Source organism: Aricia agestis, chromosome Z, assembly GCF_905147365.1.
Source record: "Aricia agestis chromosome Z, ilAriAges1.1, whole genome shotgun sequence".
Lineage (NCBI taxonomy): Eukaryota > Metazoa > Arthropoda > Insecta > Lepidoptera > Lycaenidae > Aricia > Aricia agestis.
Window position 1 is genome coordinate 2,763,865 of NC_056428.1, and position 18,639 is coordinate 2,782,503.

General features: G+C 34.2%; 1 protein-coding gene across 2 annotated transcripts; it reads right to left on the bottom strand.

Annotated features, from left to right (window-relative positions):
* Window positions 1–4,671: 4,671 nt before the first annotated feature.
* On the bottom strand, window positions 4,672–18,589 carry LOC121738529 (drebrin-like protein). 2 transcript variants are annotated; one of them, XM_042130660.1, is made up of 10 exons: window positions 18,438–18,589; window positions 17,386–17,557; window positions 16,669–16,906; window positions 15,435–15,532; window positions 15,266–15,330; window positions 11,881–12,027; window positions 6,592–7,124; window positions 6,248–6,346; window positions 5,613–5,763; window positions 4,672–4,815 (listed from the first exon to the last, which is right to left on the bottom strand). In XM_042130660.1, coding segments are annotated over exons 1-10 (1,587 nt in total). In that variant the 5' UTR covers window positions 18,521–18,589; the 3' UTR covers window positions 4,672–4,814. The 2 variants fall into 2 exon arrangements, with proteins under 2 accessions (XP_041986594.1, XP_041986593.1); XM_042130659.1 differs by having other exon boundaries at window positions 6,592–7,127.
* Window positions 18,590–18,639: the final 50 nt, after the last annotated feature.

Consider the following 18,639-nt stretch of genomic DNA (forward strand, 5'->3'; position numbering starts at 1 on the left):
GCTAATGTACAGACGCCATTCATCAGACAAAAATTACACTTTACCGTGACATAAAATAGAATCCTGCTGAGAACAATTTAACTGAAGTTCCATCACTTTTCATCAGGTTACTTTTTTTTGTAAACAGGTTACTTTTAGGTTACTTTTTCTGTAAACAGGCCTTTGATTCTACTATTTGAATGCCACATTAAGGCCAAATTTCGCCATCGACTGTTAAAGTTAATCCTCGAATAAGTATAACGTTACCTCGTTCGTTATTCATATGAATGAAAGAGAAGTCATGACATTTTAACAAGCTGTTAACACTAACAGACGTTGGTTAAATTAGGCCTAACATAGTTTCGTTTCTGGTACGATTCAATCCCCTTCTACAAAACGGTATTCTAATAGTAGAATAATAATAGAGGTATAGGTTTTCAGCTTGAATTGTGAAGCGTCTTAGTTAGCATATTATTCCATTTAATTATTATTATGTTCTGTGAATGTACACAAAGTTTATCATCGCAGGCGCTATATTGCTAGCAAATACACAATTAATTGAAACACTAACATACAAAATACATATATACATTTAACACAAGTATTACTAAGCGAACAGTTATTTTTTAAGCGCGATATTACATTTAATAGCACTATGTATATTGACAAAAATATACATTTCATATACTGTTGAATAACAGACACTATAAAAATCCAGTTAACATAAAATATAGCTGAAATGTTAAACGCCTGTGTAAATTAAAACTTAAGATAGGCTTAAAAATGTAGTGATTTTTCTACAATCTTTAAATTACTACATATTTTATAAAATATTTATGCTATCTGCAGATTTAAACTATTTAGAATTGTTGTTGGTGTTTTTAGAAGGTACTTCATAGTTGATCGACTAAGGTTTCATTAAGTTTGTAAAATACGTTTTGCCTAACGCCAAAACTATGTAAGATATGTTTAAATTGTAAAAATAACTTATTTAAAACTAAAATATCATTTAAAAATAAAATGGCGCTTACAATAAGTGTATAGACTAAAACTATTGTGACAATATTCCAAATATTACAAGAATTGTAAAGTTGTAAAGTTTGTTTGACTATACCTAGTATAGCTACCAATAATTATTGTAGTCAATATTTCTAGTAAAAATATTGTAAGAAGTTATAGATGTGTCAATTTCTCTATAGGAAGGTTTAGTAGGTAAAGTATTCTAAAATACTACTCAATTATATGTAAGTAGTCATTTGTAACCAGAAAATTTAATTTTGACTTATACTTTTAAATCAAATCTAACATCCAGTTCTAGCCAGTCTAAAAACTCTGCATTTTTCTTAGACACATTTTAGTCCTCTTCTTTTCATATCAATATTTTTCTGTGTGAAAAAAAAACTTAACTATGACAATAACATAGCAAAAGATGACTAAACATAAATAATGAAAAAGCATTACTCTTAAAATAAGTCTAACAAATGCATTAAACTAATGTTTTAAAAAAGTATGTTCAGGAAACCACGATGTTATTGACTTTCGTGAACCGTAGTTTTACATACACTGTTGAGGGTCATTACTCATTAGTCATAATAGTTTGTGCGTTATAAGATATGGGTGACAGTTTTCATATTCCTTGCTACGGGTTTTTTTACAAGAAAACAAAAAAAAACAAAATGTAATAAATTATATTCCATCTACAAAAACAAATGTTTCCTATAATTGTAAATGAATAGAAATGAAAAGTTGCTAAATGCTAACTTAGTAATATAAAATTTGTGAAAAAGGAGTATAAAATTATTGTTACGAAAACATTTGAAAAATGTCCGATGCATGAAACGGAACTTATGTCAATAGAGATTGACTGTTGAATTGAAATCAAATCGATAAAAAAGGGCATCCCCGGCACCACTGAAATGTCAGTACGAAATCGATAATTTCTATTGCAATTCCTTTACGAAGTGATTCGATATTTTTAAACTATCGATTAATTTTTGTTCGGTAACTTACCTACTATTGTCAATTATAGTGTGTCACGCATATCATCATAAAACGCACAAACTATAGCAATGGTAGTACATTAAGGCCGGTATAAATAGTCAGTACTCAAGATGCATCTCGGTCTCAAGACGCGGTTCGGCGCTATTGATTGGTCCAAATTTTGACAGCCAACCAATCACAGAGCCTGAAACGTGTCTTGAGACCGAGTTGCATCTTGAGTACTGACTATTTAAATACCAGCCTAATTAACGCTAATATATAACCAGTAGGAACAAAGTAACTTAAGTTGGAATTTTCGGATACTATTTATTAATTTTATTGGTGTCTACATAGCTACATAGTTAAATTACGAAGGTTTTCAAAATATGTTTTTAATTTTGTCAGTTAATACTTAATGACAAAATTATCTGCTTTAGAAATAACAATATCGTAATAGAAAAAAATAAATTTAAGTAGCCAAAATTCGAATAAATAATATAATAAATGAATATAAAATTAAATGCTACTTATTAAACAAAATATTTAACACTTCATTTCATAAGTCGTCTTTACAATAAAATTCGTACATTTACATAAAATATGCTGTACAATGTACATAATATATTAAAGCTAAACTTATCTATAAAGCAAATTTTTGTAAGAAAAATTGAAGAATTATGCTCATAAATTTTTCACTAGTACATGACAATATAAATTTATTAGATATTTTCATATTATCTCTTATAATCTCATGCGGGCTCCACACTCGCGGCGCGAAAGCCCGCGAAGGCCGCGAACCGCGAGTGTGGAGGGTTTCGCAGCCTCGCGTTCGCGCTTCGCGGCTTTCCCCGTCCGTCATCGGTTTTTTGACCCGCGACAAAAGGCTCGCGAAACGCGAACGCGAACATCATCCACACTCCCTTCCATTTTACTCAAATGCGCGAAAGTAAATGGGAAGATTGCGAGTGTAGAGGGCAGTATTTGTTCGCGTCATGTTCACGGTGTGTTGCATCCGTGAATCGCGGCCGCAATTCGCGCCGCGAGTGTGGAGCCCGCATCAGGAGAAACTTAACGGGAAAACTAACGTAAAATATTTTATGCTTAATGCTACTAAAAATAACGTTAAAATGCATTAAGAAGGAAGCAAATTATTTAGTAAATAGCGAAATAGCTGGTATGCCTCTTGTGCTTTGGAAGCCTTTTTTTATTATATGCCAATACACAAATACATTTTAATATTAAATTCGTTAAAATGCCAATACCGTCCAATACAAAGATACAAAATTTGGGTATAAATAATTTTTGGCACTAATAAGACACACTTTTGAGGATCTAGGGTTTCTTATTAGTAATTTTAAAATAATATCTTACCTATGGTCGACACACTTCATTATAACAAGTCAGAAACCATGAGACGAGTCACAGTTGGCTCTTTTCAGTCTCGACTATGGCCAATTTTAAAATGTCCATAGCCAAAAGTAATAAAATGTGGTAAGTTTTGAATATAGGCCAATTACTTTTGTATTAGGCTTTCCAAAAACGTAAACTACTAACTAGCATCGATTTGAGTCTACTTACAAAATTAATACTTGCTAAATTCCATTGGGCACGAAACAAAAGTATTGTGAATCGTGATAATTTAATATCAATAGTTTCATATTATAATCTATTAAAATTGGATTGTTTAAAGAATCTGGTTATTCTATTAAAAAATGGATTGTTACATGGTGCAAATAAGCGATTAGAATTTTTATGTCAAATGACTAGCATTGATACTATTGAGCCAAAGATATTAATAAAAAATATTATTACTTAGTAAATATTATTACTATTGGAATAAGAGATAATAGCATTGAAATTTTCATTAAGTTAAAAATATGTCAACCTAAAAATTAAATATTCACTTACAATACCACAAGAGCTTCAAAATTATCGGGTATTTCCCGATAGGTTCGTTGCAAACAAATGAAGGATTCATTTGTTTGCAGGGAACCTTGAGGGAAATGCCAGATAATTTTGAAGCTCGTGTGGTATTCGGGGGATTATTTTTCCACCACGTGACGTCGAATGGTGCAATTCTATTGGTCGATATTTGGGTCGGAAAAATAATCCATGTTAATTCCTTTCAATAGAATATAAAATAACTACAACGTTTTGTAACGCAAATAATAGATAGGATAATAATAATTTAAAATCATTTATGTAGTTTTAACATAAACTTACTTAAACCAGTCTTGGATTAAAATGATTCTAATGTTATATTATTTGATGCAATTGAATAAAATTACTACAAATACTTATAATATATTGAGTTAATTAAAATGATAATTTTTTCATCGAATATTTGTAAATATAAGTACTTACTACAATTCTAAATATGCTTTAAAAAAAGTTACATTGTAATTAGTACTTACATATTAAACTTAAAAGTAAAGTCACAAACAATATTATGAAAATTATTTAAAATATAAAATATGATGTCATAATTTTTTTAAAAAAGCTTCTACATCAAAAAGAAGACTTTTTGAGTAAATATACTACAGTACTTTATTACAGATACATAAGATAAGTGCAGTACTATTATTTCTTTCTCTTTCACACGTCATATTCCATAAAACATTAGTAAGTAATAGTAATTGATGTCAACATTTTTAAAATGAATTAAGCAAATTAATTTGCTTAAGCAAATAAACCATATTGTTATATGAAATAATAACGTATGAACCTATTTAGCCAAAAATAAACGGTAAATAAATATTAAATAATGACAGTGATTTCCTGAGGTGCCAGATTATACTTCACAAGTCGACCATACCCGGTACCCACAAAGCACATTATAATATGCCATCTTCATTTCTGAAAATGATAAATAACACATATTATTAAACATCAAATAAAACACACTAAAACACGCCTCTATAGTTCGTAGATCCCTTTGGAACCATTGGTTTTGCCATATAATATGGCTTGTTTCATTACATTTTACTGTAAAATTATTGACACAAATGCATTTAATGTATGTTATTAGATGGAAAACTTTCGATATAGAACAAGATATTGCCTTCTACTCTTTTTATCATACTTCAGATTAATTTCATTGTAAGATCATAAGATCACATTGAAGAAGTTTCGTTGTCGGTTACCACCTACCACCCACTAGATCCTGCCTTACAGACGTTAAAGTAGTGACTTATGTGCTGGGCAAATTGCTAACTTAACACCCAGTTTTTTCCTAATTTTATTGGCTATCGACTTTGATTGGCTACCATGCTGATTGACCGATCAACAACGCTGTTAAATAGACTGTTAAATACCTCAGAAACTGGACTAGTTTGGACTTGATTGGAATCTAAAATAATAAAAAAATATATTTTAAAGTGGATGACGCCCGCAACTCCATTGTGCCAAAATTCGTTTATCGGGCGGAAACCGTACATTTTTCCGGGATTAAATGTATCCTATGTCCTTTCACGGGACTCAAAGTATCCCCAACCCAGATTTCAACAAAATCGGTTTAGCGGTTTGGATGTGAAGAGGTAACAGACAGACAGATACACATTCGCATTCATAATATTAAGGTGGATAGCCTATCCGGCACTTGTCAGGAAGCGGCGAAACAGGCCCTAAGTGTGGAATTATTGTACTTGACTCACCAACGCGGCCTGCACGGCAGCAGCTCCACGTAGTTGGCCGGGAAGAGGCCGAAGGTGCCGCGCGGACCGAGCCCCTGCCACCAGCCCGCGTCCACCTGTTCGATGTGGGTGATCAGCTCGCCGGGGTCGAACGTGATCTCGGACTCGTCCGCTGTGGGAGTGAGATAGATAGATTGTTAGAGTGAGAGGGAGCATCTTCAATGATCGGTAGGTAGAGAGCAGCTATGGTGATCTCTGATTCGTCCGCTGCGGGCAGAACAATAGAGTGAGACCATTGCCGGAGAGGGAGGAAGGAGCAAGAGAGAGATAGAGAAAGCCAGGGTCAAACGTGACCTGCTTGGATTCGTCCACTGTAGGAGTAAGTGAGATAGATATATTATACAATATATTGCAAGAGTGAGAGGGAGATAGAAAGAGCTATGGTCGGTTGTGATCTCTGATTCGTCCGGTGTGTGCAGAGCAATAGAGTGAGATCACAGCCAGAGAAAAATTAAAATAAAATAAATAATCCCATACAAAAAACACAATTTTTCCCTAATTCCCTCTTTAATAGTACGTTACCCCTTCGTGCGCGAGTCTGACTCGCACTTTACCGATTATTACTTTATTACTATTATAACAAATCAGTAGTGTACCTGCTTGATAGTCGTATAAAGCTCTCGCTGTTAGGCCGGGATCATCGTCCAGGTCTTCGTATATTGTAGCTTCTTCGTCCACACCTTCAGGTGATAAATCTGAAATATATTACAGTATTTGAATTACTATTATAAAGAACAGTTGCCATGTTTTAAACGGAAATTTTATTTATTACTTTTTTAAATTCAATTCGTAAGTTTTAGGTTGCATATTTTGCAAGTATACTAAAAGCTACCTTAAGAAAACTGTATTAGTACTCGCGGAATTCTTTATTTACGCGGGTGGAACCGCGCTGAACGTCTAGTTTAGTAATAAATGTATTTCTATGATAAATTTAGCTTACCTTCAACGGACGTTCCATTCTCCTTCTTATAATTAACATTCTCTATCACCGTATTCTGTCTACTCAACTCCTCCTCCTTCTTACTGTACGGTGACCGTTTGATCGTGCTGAACTTATTATCACTATCATCATCATCGTTCTCGTTTGAACTCGAGTAGGATGCATCGAACATATCATTCTCTAGAATATTCTGTTTGATCATGGGCTCACTTTGCTTCATATCTAGCTCTCTATAATTCTGTTCTGCGTATTCACTGAAAGACGGTTCCTCTGTGCTCGGACTCAAGTCAGTCGGATCGATGATTGGCTCGTACTGTATCTGTGACGGGGTCTCTAAACTCATTTTGATCTTGTCTATGTTTTTGAGGGGGCTCGTTTTGGGTGGTTCCGAAGTGGTTTCCTTGATGGTTGATTTCTCTGGACTCCGTGGGGGGTGTGTGGGTGATGATGGAGACAGGTTCTGTGAGAAGGAGTTGATCCGCTGTGACACCACTGAGCTGCGGACCGGCTTCTCTGGGACGCTTGAATTGTACTTGCTGAAATTCATTTTTGATTGAGTAAAAAAAATTATTACAGAATATAGTGTACCAGCTTTAATATTCAATGCGCGTTATAAATTAGGGTCAAGGGAGGCGGGTTATATATATATATATATACATACACATTCAGCGACTCATTTTTATATATATATATATATATATATATATATATATATATATATATATATATATATATATATATATATATATATATATATATACAGGGCGACTGGAAATTAGTGGCGGAGCCGTTAAGGGGAGGTAGTCTAGGGTTATTCTGACAGATATCACTATGAGACCTACTGTGCTTACTTAACCCTTTCCAAAATATTCCTACTTAAGGAGTGTAACCAAAAAATCGTACTAAAAATTTTGAAATAGTAATAAATTCTAAAAAAAATGATTTTTACCTACTTTTTTTTTTGTTTTGCAACAAAGATATTCCAAATAAGTAATTTTAATTGTTAGAACTTCGTAATTTTCATTATTTTTTTTAAAAATTGCTAAACAAAAACGGAAAATGTAAAAAACAAATCTTTGATGGCTGACAAAACATCAATTTACTTAAAAAAGTCACCCATTATTATTACGTACAAAATAATTAAAAAACTTCTACGTTTCGTTTCCTTTCAAATGAGATATTAAAATCCAAAATCGTTGAGAAACCATCAAGATAAGACTGTTGTAACGCTTCAATTCCTAAGCGGCCACATGTGGCCCCGAGAACAATACATTTCCAAGAATCCGCGAAACCCTAAAAAATTTGATTTTGGTCTACTTTTTTTTTGTTTTGCAACAAAGATATTCTAAATAAGTAATACTAATTGTTAAAACTTCGTAACTTTCATTATTTTCTGCAAAAACTGCTAAATAAAAACGGAAAATGTAAAAAACAAATATTTGATGGCTGAATAAACATCAATTTACTTTAAAATGTCACCCATTATTATTACGTATAAAATAATTAAGAAACTTCTATGTTTCGTTCCCATTCAAATGAGATATTAAATAAAATCCAAAATCGGCTAAGAAACCATCAAGATGAGACTGTTTAAACCCTTCGACGCCCTCGCGGAAGCCGGCTGCCGCGTAACAATTGAATATCTAATATTGTGTCTGGGATTCCTGCGATCGAAGTATTATAAAAAAAAAATTAAATAAAAAAACCAAACTACTAAAGAATAAGTTTATTGAAAAAAAACTGTTTATAATTCATTTTCAAAGTGCCCACCATTATTCCTAATACAAGCTCGTGCTCTTCTTACGACACCCGTTTTCACAACCCTTGAGTCTGTAAGTTCACTTTGAATTTCCTGCGCTGCGTTTATAATTCGGTTGCGCAAGTCTTCAATGTTTGGTACAGGGACGTCTGTGGCATAAACTAAAGATTTCATTCGACCCCAAACGAAGAAGTCCATGGGTGTGATGTCGGGGCTACGTGCCGGCCATGGTATTGGACCACCTCTACCTATCCATCGGTCGGGGAAATGTTGGTCTAGCCAACTTCTCACAGCTAGCCTGAAATGCGCAGGACAGCTATCATGCATGAATATCATGTTTTGCCTCGTTTCTAACGGCATGTCTTCCATTAATTCATGAAAAACATTCCTCAGAAAACTTTCATATTCAACCCCATTGAGGTTTTGCGGTAGGAAATGTGGTCCAATCAAGCGGTTATTAATTATTCCCATCCACACATTCAGATTAAACCTTCTCTGTGAACCTTTTTGCCTTTTTAGGTGTGGATTACCCATGGCACGTACGCTCCAATAATGAGCGTTGTGATAATTTGTAATACCGTCCTTATCAAACTTGGACTCGTCAGTCCATAAAATTCTTTTAAGATAATTTCTATCTTCAACGTCCGCATTTAGTAAGAATCTGCAAAACTGCATCCTTCTGAAAGGATCTCCTTCTTCTATGACCTGAACAGGTGTGTAATGGTAAGGATGGAGGTCATTTTCGTGTAGAGTGTACCACACCTTCCATTGAGAGCGTCCCATACGACGAGCTATCATTCTTGTAGACAGCGTAGGGTCTATTTGGAAATGATTTAAAATTTCCTCTTCGTCGTCCCCGACTTCCAGTCGAGGTCTACCTGCGTCACCTGAAAACGTAAAGGTTTAATTTTTTTAATTTAATTAAGTGCAACTTGTGACAACTTGTGACATCAGTCGTCACCCTTTAAAGTAAGTGCGAGAGAGGAAGTGATATCCGTTATCTTACTTGTATGATTTATGGCACCCATTTCTGTGAGTCTTTGCACTGACTAATTGTATGTACAGTAACATGAATTATTGTTTTGCAATCTCACAATTTAAAGGGCGACTTAATAAGAGTGATAGAGAAGGTTTATTTTTTATAGCTGGACAGATTATCGAAAGCACTAGAACAAAAAAATTCTACATTTTGTACGAAATGAAATCTCTGGTTTGAACATGCTTTAATAATAATTTTCTCTTACCTTGGTATCTTACGACGGTTCCGCGCTCTCGCATCCGTCGGAATGTTCGGGAGAATACGCGGGCATCAGGCAGTCGACGATTAGGGAATATTTCGCCATATTCACGACGAGCTTGTTCAGCGTTTCCTCTAGCAGCTCCGTAATAAAATAGAATATCTGCGTATTCTTCGTTACTAAACGATGTTCTTTCTGCCATTATTGGTCCGATAAACAACAAAGCCAAATCCTAAGGAGTCACAGAAACCAGGGCGCAGTCCAAGTTGTCGGGAAGAAAATCAATTAATACAAAAGTCCAGGAAATCTGAGAGAAAGTAAGCACATCCGAACACAGTTAACTGTTAGAGCGGACTGAGACAGAGGGAGGCCGGAGGGGCATGCTCGACTCCTGACCGTCGACCGAGTCCTTTGTTCTCGGAACACTTTGGGCGGGTTCTACGGTTTTTTTTACTGACCATATCTTCATTGTTCTTTAACCGATTTTGGAATTTAATATCTCCTTTGAAAGGGAACAAAACGTAGAAGTTTTTTTAATAATTTTGTACTTTGTACACAATAATAAAGAGTGACTGATGTTTTTTAGGCCATCAAAGATTTGTTTTTTACATTTTCCGTTTTTGTTTAGCATTTTTTGCATAAAATAATGAAAGTTACGAAGTTTTAATAATTATTATTACTTATTTAGAATATCTTTGTTGCAAAACAAAAAAAAAGTAGACCAAAATCACATTTTTTAGGATTTCGCGGGTTCTTGGAAATGTATTGTTCTCGGGGCCACATGTGGCCGCTTAGGAATTGAAGCGTTACAACAGTCTTATCTTGATGGTTTCTCAACCGATTTTGGATTTTAATATCTCATTTGAAAGAAAACGAAACGTAGAAGTTTTTTAATTATTTTGTACGTAATAATAATGGGTGACTTTTTTAAGTAAATTGATGTTTTTTCAGCCATCAAAGATTTGTTTTTTACATTTTCCGTTTTTGTTTAGCAATTTTTGCAAAAAATAATGAAAATTACGAAGTTCTAACAATTAAAATTACTTATTTGGAATATCTTTGTTGCAAAACAAAAAAAAAAGTAGGCAAAAATCATTTTTTTTAGGATTTATTACTATTTGAAAATTTTTAGTACGATTTTTTGGTTACACTCCTTAAGTAGGAATATTTTGGAAAGGGTTAAGTAAGCACAGTAGGTCTCATAGTGATATCTGTCAGAATAACCCTAGACTACCTCCCCTTAACGGCTCCGCCACTAATTTCCAGTCGCCCTGTATATATATATAATATAAAAATGAGTCGCTGAATGTGTTGCTAAGCGCAAAACTCGGGAACGGTTGGACCGATTTCGCTAATTCTTTTTTTTAAATATTCCTTGAAGTACGAGGATGGTTCTTACGGATAGAAAAATTAAAAAAAATTACATTTCCTGAAAAAGTCTAAAAACAACACTTTTCTATACTCCCATACAAAAGATTTGTGATAATACTTATTACAAGTCAAATATATAAAAATGGATTTTCAATTATGTTAGTAACGCTAAAACTCGAAAACGGCTGAACGGGTTGGGCTAATTTTAGTCTTAAAATATTCGTAGAAGTCCAGGGAAGGTTTTAAAGTGACACGAAGTTCACCGGGACAGCTAGTATATATATATATATATATATATATATATATATATATTGGAATCTCGGAATCGGCTCCAACGATTTTCATGAAATTTAGTATATAGGGGGTCTCGGGGGCGATAAATCGATCTAGCTAGGAATCATTTTCAGAAAATGTCTTTTTATTCGTGTTTTATCGACAATCGATAAACTGAAAAATATGACTCTTCCTGACATCTATTGGCGAAAATTAATACTATTTTGTAAGCAACTATTTTTTTTAAGGACCAGCAGATGGCGTTATTAAGTAACACGAAGTCAATCAGTGTTTGCTATACCGAGCAAAGCTCGGTCATCCAGGTACTGATTTTTAAAGTTAACTGTAGCCATAAATAAATTAAAATATAGACTTAGCTAAAAGTGGACAAAAATATTGTGTAACATTTCAGAAAAGATCCAAAAATTTAACCACTCCATGTACGAAATCTGCCGCCCACCTAGAATGCTGCCGCCTCTAGGCCGCGGCCTATACGGCCTATCCAGTGCATTCTATAATAGACTTTTATTCTGACTTCAAGCTGTAGAATGTCTCCAAGGTCAGTGTGCCTCTTGGCATAGGCCTTCTCCAGTCTTTTCCACTAAGATGCCAATAATAGAGGATCCTGCCAACAATGGTGTACGCTACCTCTGTTCTATCTGCGACTGCGAAGTGTGCTGCAGGAAGTGTTGTCGGGCCGCGCTGGTTGACGACCCGATGAGGGACCGCGCCTCCGCCGACCGCTGCCGCCGGAGCGCCTCGCTCGCGCTCAGGCCTTCGCCCCCGGAGTCGCCGCTATCAATTAATACTTAGATTATAAATGCGAACGAGTATCTGTCTGACCCTAACACTTAAGACGCTGAACCGTTTCTTATTGTTATTACTAAAGACCAATGGGGTTCCTGGATGTGGGAAGACAACTTGGATCATTAATAACTTCAATGAGGAAACAGACGTTATAATAACAACGACAATCGAAGCAGCCGAGGATCTAAAGCAAAGGCTATCGCTACGAACTGGCAACAAAGTTAAAGATAAAGTTCGTACCATGGCCTCTTTGCTGGTAAATGGGACAAAGGAAACCTACAAAAGGTTGATAGTTGACGAGGCCCTCATGAACCATTTCGGCTCAATCGTCATGGCGAATCAGTTAACAGGCGCCAACGATGTTATCCTCATTGGAGATATTAACCAACTCCCGTTTATAGAGCGTGAAAACCTCTTTAAACTTAATTACACTCGTCCAAACCTGGTAACCAGCATCACCCAGGAGTTGTCTTGCACACACAGGAGCCCTATGGATGTGGCATACGCCTTAAGCATGGTCTATAATAACATCTATTCATCGAAGGAAATAGTGCGGTCCCTAAAGCTAATGAAGTATTCAGGAGCGAGAATACCTAAAACCAATCTAAATACCCTGTATCTTGTCCACACACAAGAGGAGAAAGCAGCCCTCACTAATACAGGCTATGGATCGGGAACGGACTCTCGCGTCCTCACAATCCATGAAGCTCAGGGATTAACGAGTCCCTCGGTGATCATCATACAGACCAAGTCCCGAAAGCTGGCAATCCATGACAGCGTTCCTCATGCAGTTGTAGCCATATCCCGGCACACTAACACCTGTGTCTATTACACTGACACTGATGGAGACGCTGTGGCAAGCTTCATAAAAAGAGCCACGGAGGTGTCAACCGAACACATAAGAGATTATAATATAAAAATGGCTATAAAAGACAGGAACGATAAAGTCCTAAGCCACATGGCGGGTAGATTCGACACAGAACGATGTCTTTTTAACAACCTAGAAACTCCACCCAGCTTGAGTGACCCCTCTCCACCAAGCCAATGTCACAACATCTAAAGGCAAAGGGTGGAGCAGCATAAAATCTAAGGAAATCGGAAAATGTCGGATCTACTGGCCGCCACACCGACTGGGACCTCACCGTTCAAAACATTAATATTATTATTATGCAATTTATAAAACAATAAATGTATATATTTATTTATTATATGTATAACATATTATACTCTATTCTATTAAATATACATATACACACATATATATAAAAAAAAAAAAAAAAAAAAAAAAAAAAATGTCCATGGCGTGATGGACCACAATTAATTAAAATTCATAATATTATTTCAATTATCCTTGGTGCGAAAAATCTAAATAATAAAATAACAAAAAAAGGATATGGACGAACAGTCTATAGACGGCCCCAATTTTATAATAATAAAAAAAAAAAAAAAAAAAAGACCACTAATAAAAGACAATTTTCTTGCACTTTTTCCACTGTATTAACAAATTACACGACCGGTTTCGAAATTAATCATTTTCATGTGTACTTGTACACACAGACTAAGTACACATGAAGATGATTCATTTCGAAACCGATCGTGTAATTTGTTAATAATTTCTTAATACAGTGGAAAAAGTGCAAGAAAATTGTTTTTTATAAGTGTTCAACATGAATTTCCACCAAGAACCAACGGTACAATCAATTACATCTATCTATACTCTATCTATCTATCTATACTTATAATAATATTATATATACTTATAATAAAATCGTAGAGGTAAAATTTTTGTACATTGGAAATAAACTTGAAAAAACGAGTCAGGGGCATATTAGAAGAGTAATAGAACACATTTTAACTGTTTTTGAAATTTTTGTTTCTCTGTCTGTTTGTCTGTTTGTCGGTTTGTCTGTTTGTACAGGCTAATCTCTGAATCCGCTGGACCGATTTCAATGAAATTTGGCATTTTAGATACTTTTTTTTAACCGACTTTCAAAAAAGGAGGAGTTAATGTTTACTTTGCTGTTTGTGGTCAGATTTTCAAAATTCTTTTTTTGTTCTATAGATTGCCCGAATTTGATACCATATTTACAATAAAATCGGCCAAGTGCGAGTCGGACTCGCGCACGAAGGATTCCGTACCGTTATAGAGAAAAAATAGGCCAAAAGTTGTGTTTTTGTATGGGAGCACCCCTTAAATTTTAATTACATTCTAATTTTATTATTAACTATTAAAATACACATATAATTAAGGATTCTGTGAAAATTTCAACTGCCTGCCTGTTGTCATTATTGATATTGAGCAAAAAAGGCCAAAAAAATCATGTTTGTTGTATGGGAGCCACCCTTAAATATTGATTTTATTTTGTTTTCAGTATTTTTTGTTATAGCGGCAACAGATATACACAATTTGTAAAAATTTCAGAACTCTAGATATAACGGTTCTTGAGATTCAGCCTGGAGACAGACAGACGGACAGACAACGAAGTCTTAGTAAAAGGGTCCCGGCCGTTTTTACCCTTTGGGTACGGAACCCTAAAAACAGTGACTTGATAAGTAATGGAATTGAAGAAACTCCTCGAAATTGTTGTTTAATTGTAGATTATGAATCTGAGAACAAGAGGTAGGGAATAGGGATAGATGCCTACATTAAATCCCGTCTTCTGAAGTCTATTCTCTATCTCCGTCACATGTTCCTTTCCCCTGTCCTGTGGCCCCCATCCCCGGTCCACGCCAAGCGGTCTTCGAAGAAAGGATTTTTCAAAACGATAAGTATCTGAGGTTCAAGTGTCCTGGATCTTTGATGTAAATTAAAATTTTCGTATGTAATATAGATCCAAATAAAATAGTCGTAGATGGGTGTTCAGTTTTCTAAATCTCGATTTTAATAACATACATTCACGCGAACGAAGATGCGGGCAACAGCTAGTATATTACTAAAGAAGTTACTTTGAGTCCCAGGAAATGATATGAACAAAAACACAGGGACGCGCGGAACTTAATACACTGTTCTTTGGAATTCTTGTATTGTAAGTCTAAAAGTCTACATTGTATTGTGTTGTATTGTCAGTGTTTTAAAACTCTTCAAATTTAATTGTTAATATTAAACTGATAAATGATAAAATGTATTAACAATAAAATTTGAAGATTTTCAAAATACTGACAATACAACACAAAACAGACTACTGAGTCTAAAACTCTTCAAATTTAACTGTAAATAACAACTTACTTTTGTCGTTTCGCCGCCTCCAATTCATCTCTTCTTCGCACTTCTTCCTCTGCTTTTTTCTTTTCCTAAAAAATATTAAGTATTTCAGCAACGTGTGTGAAAAAATATTAAAACATTATATTTTTTTTACCAAAAAACGCGATACTTGCTTTTAGAACAAAAATATTACCTCTTCTCTCCTTTTCTTCTCTGCTTCTACTCTCTTTTTTTCTTCCAATTCTTCTTTCAACCAGAACTGATCCCTTTCTTTGGAATTGATTTCTTGAACTGAAATGAAATAATTTATCATTTGTAACACTAGTGTTAATAAAATATAGCATCAGTAACTCAAAGATATTGGTCACTTAACTTTATACCCATTCAAGAGAATAAAACTAGCATTTACACACTATCATTAACAGCTTGAATGGAAATAACACAAGTAATACTTCAATACTATCACAAACACATTACATTTAAAGTACTATGCACATTAGCAAAATTCGAGCATTAGTGATAGAGTACGTGGCAATGTACTGCGAGTTTTGCACTTTACTAACCTCTCCTAAGACTAACTTTCCTCAACCTTATATCTTCAGTCATTTTACCGACACATTTTAAAACTATCCACCACCGTGAATCGCGAGGCAATGGCAGTTTGTTTAGCAAACAATGCTCAGTCCGGCATTGTTGAGACAGAAACGGTAAACAATATGCATTATTTAGGTTTAACATAATACTTTAATTTGTAATCATTATTGTGTCATGGTGGGCTTATGAGTTATGAGTATAATATGACATGTGTAGTGGCAAAATCCATGATTTTTAAGCCCATTTAGAGCATTACAAAAAATTACTTTATCATAAGTATCTCAAATTAATTTACTTTTCTTTTGAGATATCTACATAAACTTTACTTATTGTGTATCCATATTCCATATTTCAATATCAATACGAATACTGATGTTAAAAATGCGAAAATGTGTCTGTCTGTCTGTTTCAGAAAGGTATGGAGATATTTGAGTCCCAGGAAAGCACATAGGATACATTTTATCCCGAAAAAATGTTCAGTTCCTACCAGATAAATAATTTTTGGCGCAACGGAGTTGCGGGCTTCATCTAGTTTTTTTTTTAAATGAAATAAGGGGGCAAACGAGCAAATGGGCCACCTGGTGGAAAGCAACTTCCGTCGCCTATGGACACTCGCAACATCAGAAGAGCTGCAGGTGCGTTGCCGGCCTTTTAAGAGGGAATAGGGGAGGGGAATAGGATAGGGGATTGGGCCTCTGGTAAACTCACTCACTCGGCGAAACACAATGTTTGTAATAATAATTCATAATATTGCAACTCTCTTGGCTTAAATCATTATTTATTTTAGCTTTCAATATCCAAAACCGAAAAAAATTATGATAGAGATAATTTACCTGGATTAACTTTTTTATACACAGTTCCCACAGGCCCCGATGGCGGTATCTCCTCCTGCCTAGTGTTTTTGAAGTTGAATGCCGATCCAGCCTTCGCCAGTTGATCCAGAAGCACCTTCTCATCTAAGTCATCTTCGATACGAGCATGCAATGTCATGTGGAAGCCGGAGAAAAACTGTGAGACATATTTGATATGGTTTGCGCAAGTCCCTTTTCGAACTGTTGGTGCTCCCTCACCCTAAAAGAATAGTTTGGATATTTAGTCCACATTTAAGGAAAAAATATGTTATTTTACTGCATACTGGGTTGATTTTGATAAATTTTTGGCACAAATATAGAGCAACGGAAGGATAAAGGCTTCTATTCTGGCAAAAGGACTTTAACAGTTTTTTTCCTTTATGGCTACGTCATAGTGTAGATAACATAATATAATTCCTCTATCGTTGATTCGTGGAAATCTATTGTTGTTGAATGCGACCGCTTGGGAGTTGAAGCAATAATGAAATATTTATATTTTATGTGTATACAATTTACTGATGTAATTAAATGTCCTGCTATTATTATTTTTTTTGTAACACCCTCAGTTAATAACATCCATAATCATATTGTGAAATCAATAACATGTGTCTAAAGTCTCTTCATACCAAGAAGCATGAATCATTAAGATAAGATGTAGCTTCTGTTATGTAATATCTTGTAAAGATTGCATTATCTTACCTGCCAATTGATAAGGACATATTTGGATATACTGTTGCTGGGAATGTCCATTTTAAGAAAGGCATACTGTATTTTGCCACTATTAAACTCGTCTATTAACTCTGTAAGACCTCCATCACCTTTGCTCACATATTTCAGATCATTTGTCATACCGTCGTAACCAAATAATGCCCTGGAATATAAAGTACTTATTAGTATTCAGAGTAGACTGTAGTCTAGACATAGTGTTCCATCCATAAAGTTGTATTGATATTATGATCTCATTTAAACACTATTTTAATGTAACATTTTGTTATTAGTTTTTTGATATGAATTTTAGTACTTTTTTATAGACATGGATAGTGGGTAAAAATTTATTAAAACATTCCTAGTAAAACCACGTGATTCAAATTATATGATTAAAGAAGTAAATGTACTTAATCAAAATATATTATTGTTTATTATATTCTATAAATTAAAACAATTAAATATAAGATAATAAAGTAGCACAAATATTGATTTACCATTGAAAACTTTTGGAAATCAAATGTATCTGATTAAAATATGTAATGGCATTAAAAGTAATGACATAAAAAATGTAATTAAAAAGAATTTATGTTACTTTAACGTGAAGAAAGTGTTTTAATGTTAGTATATAAATTGTGACGCATAAATTAAATTGAGACCGCATGAAACAAGTGAAAGTAACATTAACTTTGTCTTGAATTGTACTTCTAGTACATTCTAAGCCATATTTATGTTACTAAAATAAGAAATAAAATCATATCCTAGATGTAAATGAACACTAAACCATAAACAGTGCTCAATAATTACAGTTATAACAGTATTATATCTATAAATTGATGACCCAAGATAAAACGCTTAAAAACTAGGATATGTTAATAATTAGGAAGTACACACCCTGTCCTCAAATATTCCAAGTGGGTAATAAAATTAATACATAGTTTATTGATAACATGTATTATAATTATTGACGTAATTAATAAATATAACAAATAAATTAATAAATTCGGGAGTAGAAAAGTAATCGGCAAACGATAAAATTCACTCACCAATTAGTGTCCGTTTTTTCGTCCAGAACATCTTTCCATGCGGCTATTAGTGCCTCTTTGTTCTTTTCCAAGTTTATAGCCATTTTACATTATTTATTTATCAGTATGTTTGTAGAATATTATTTGTTTTATTAAAATTATTCCGCTTTTTCACTGACTCACAAGTCACAACACTTGTCACAAAATCATAGACAAATGACAA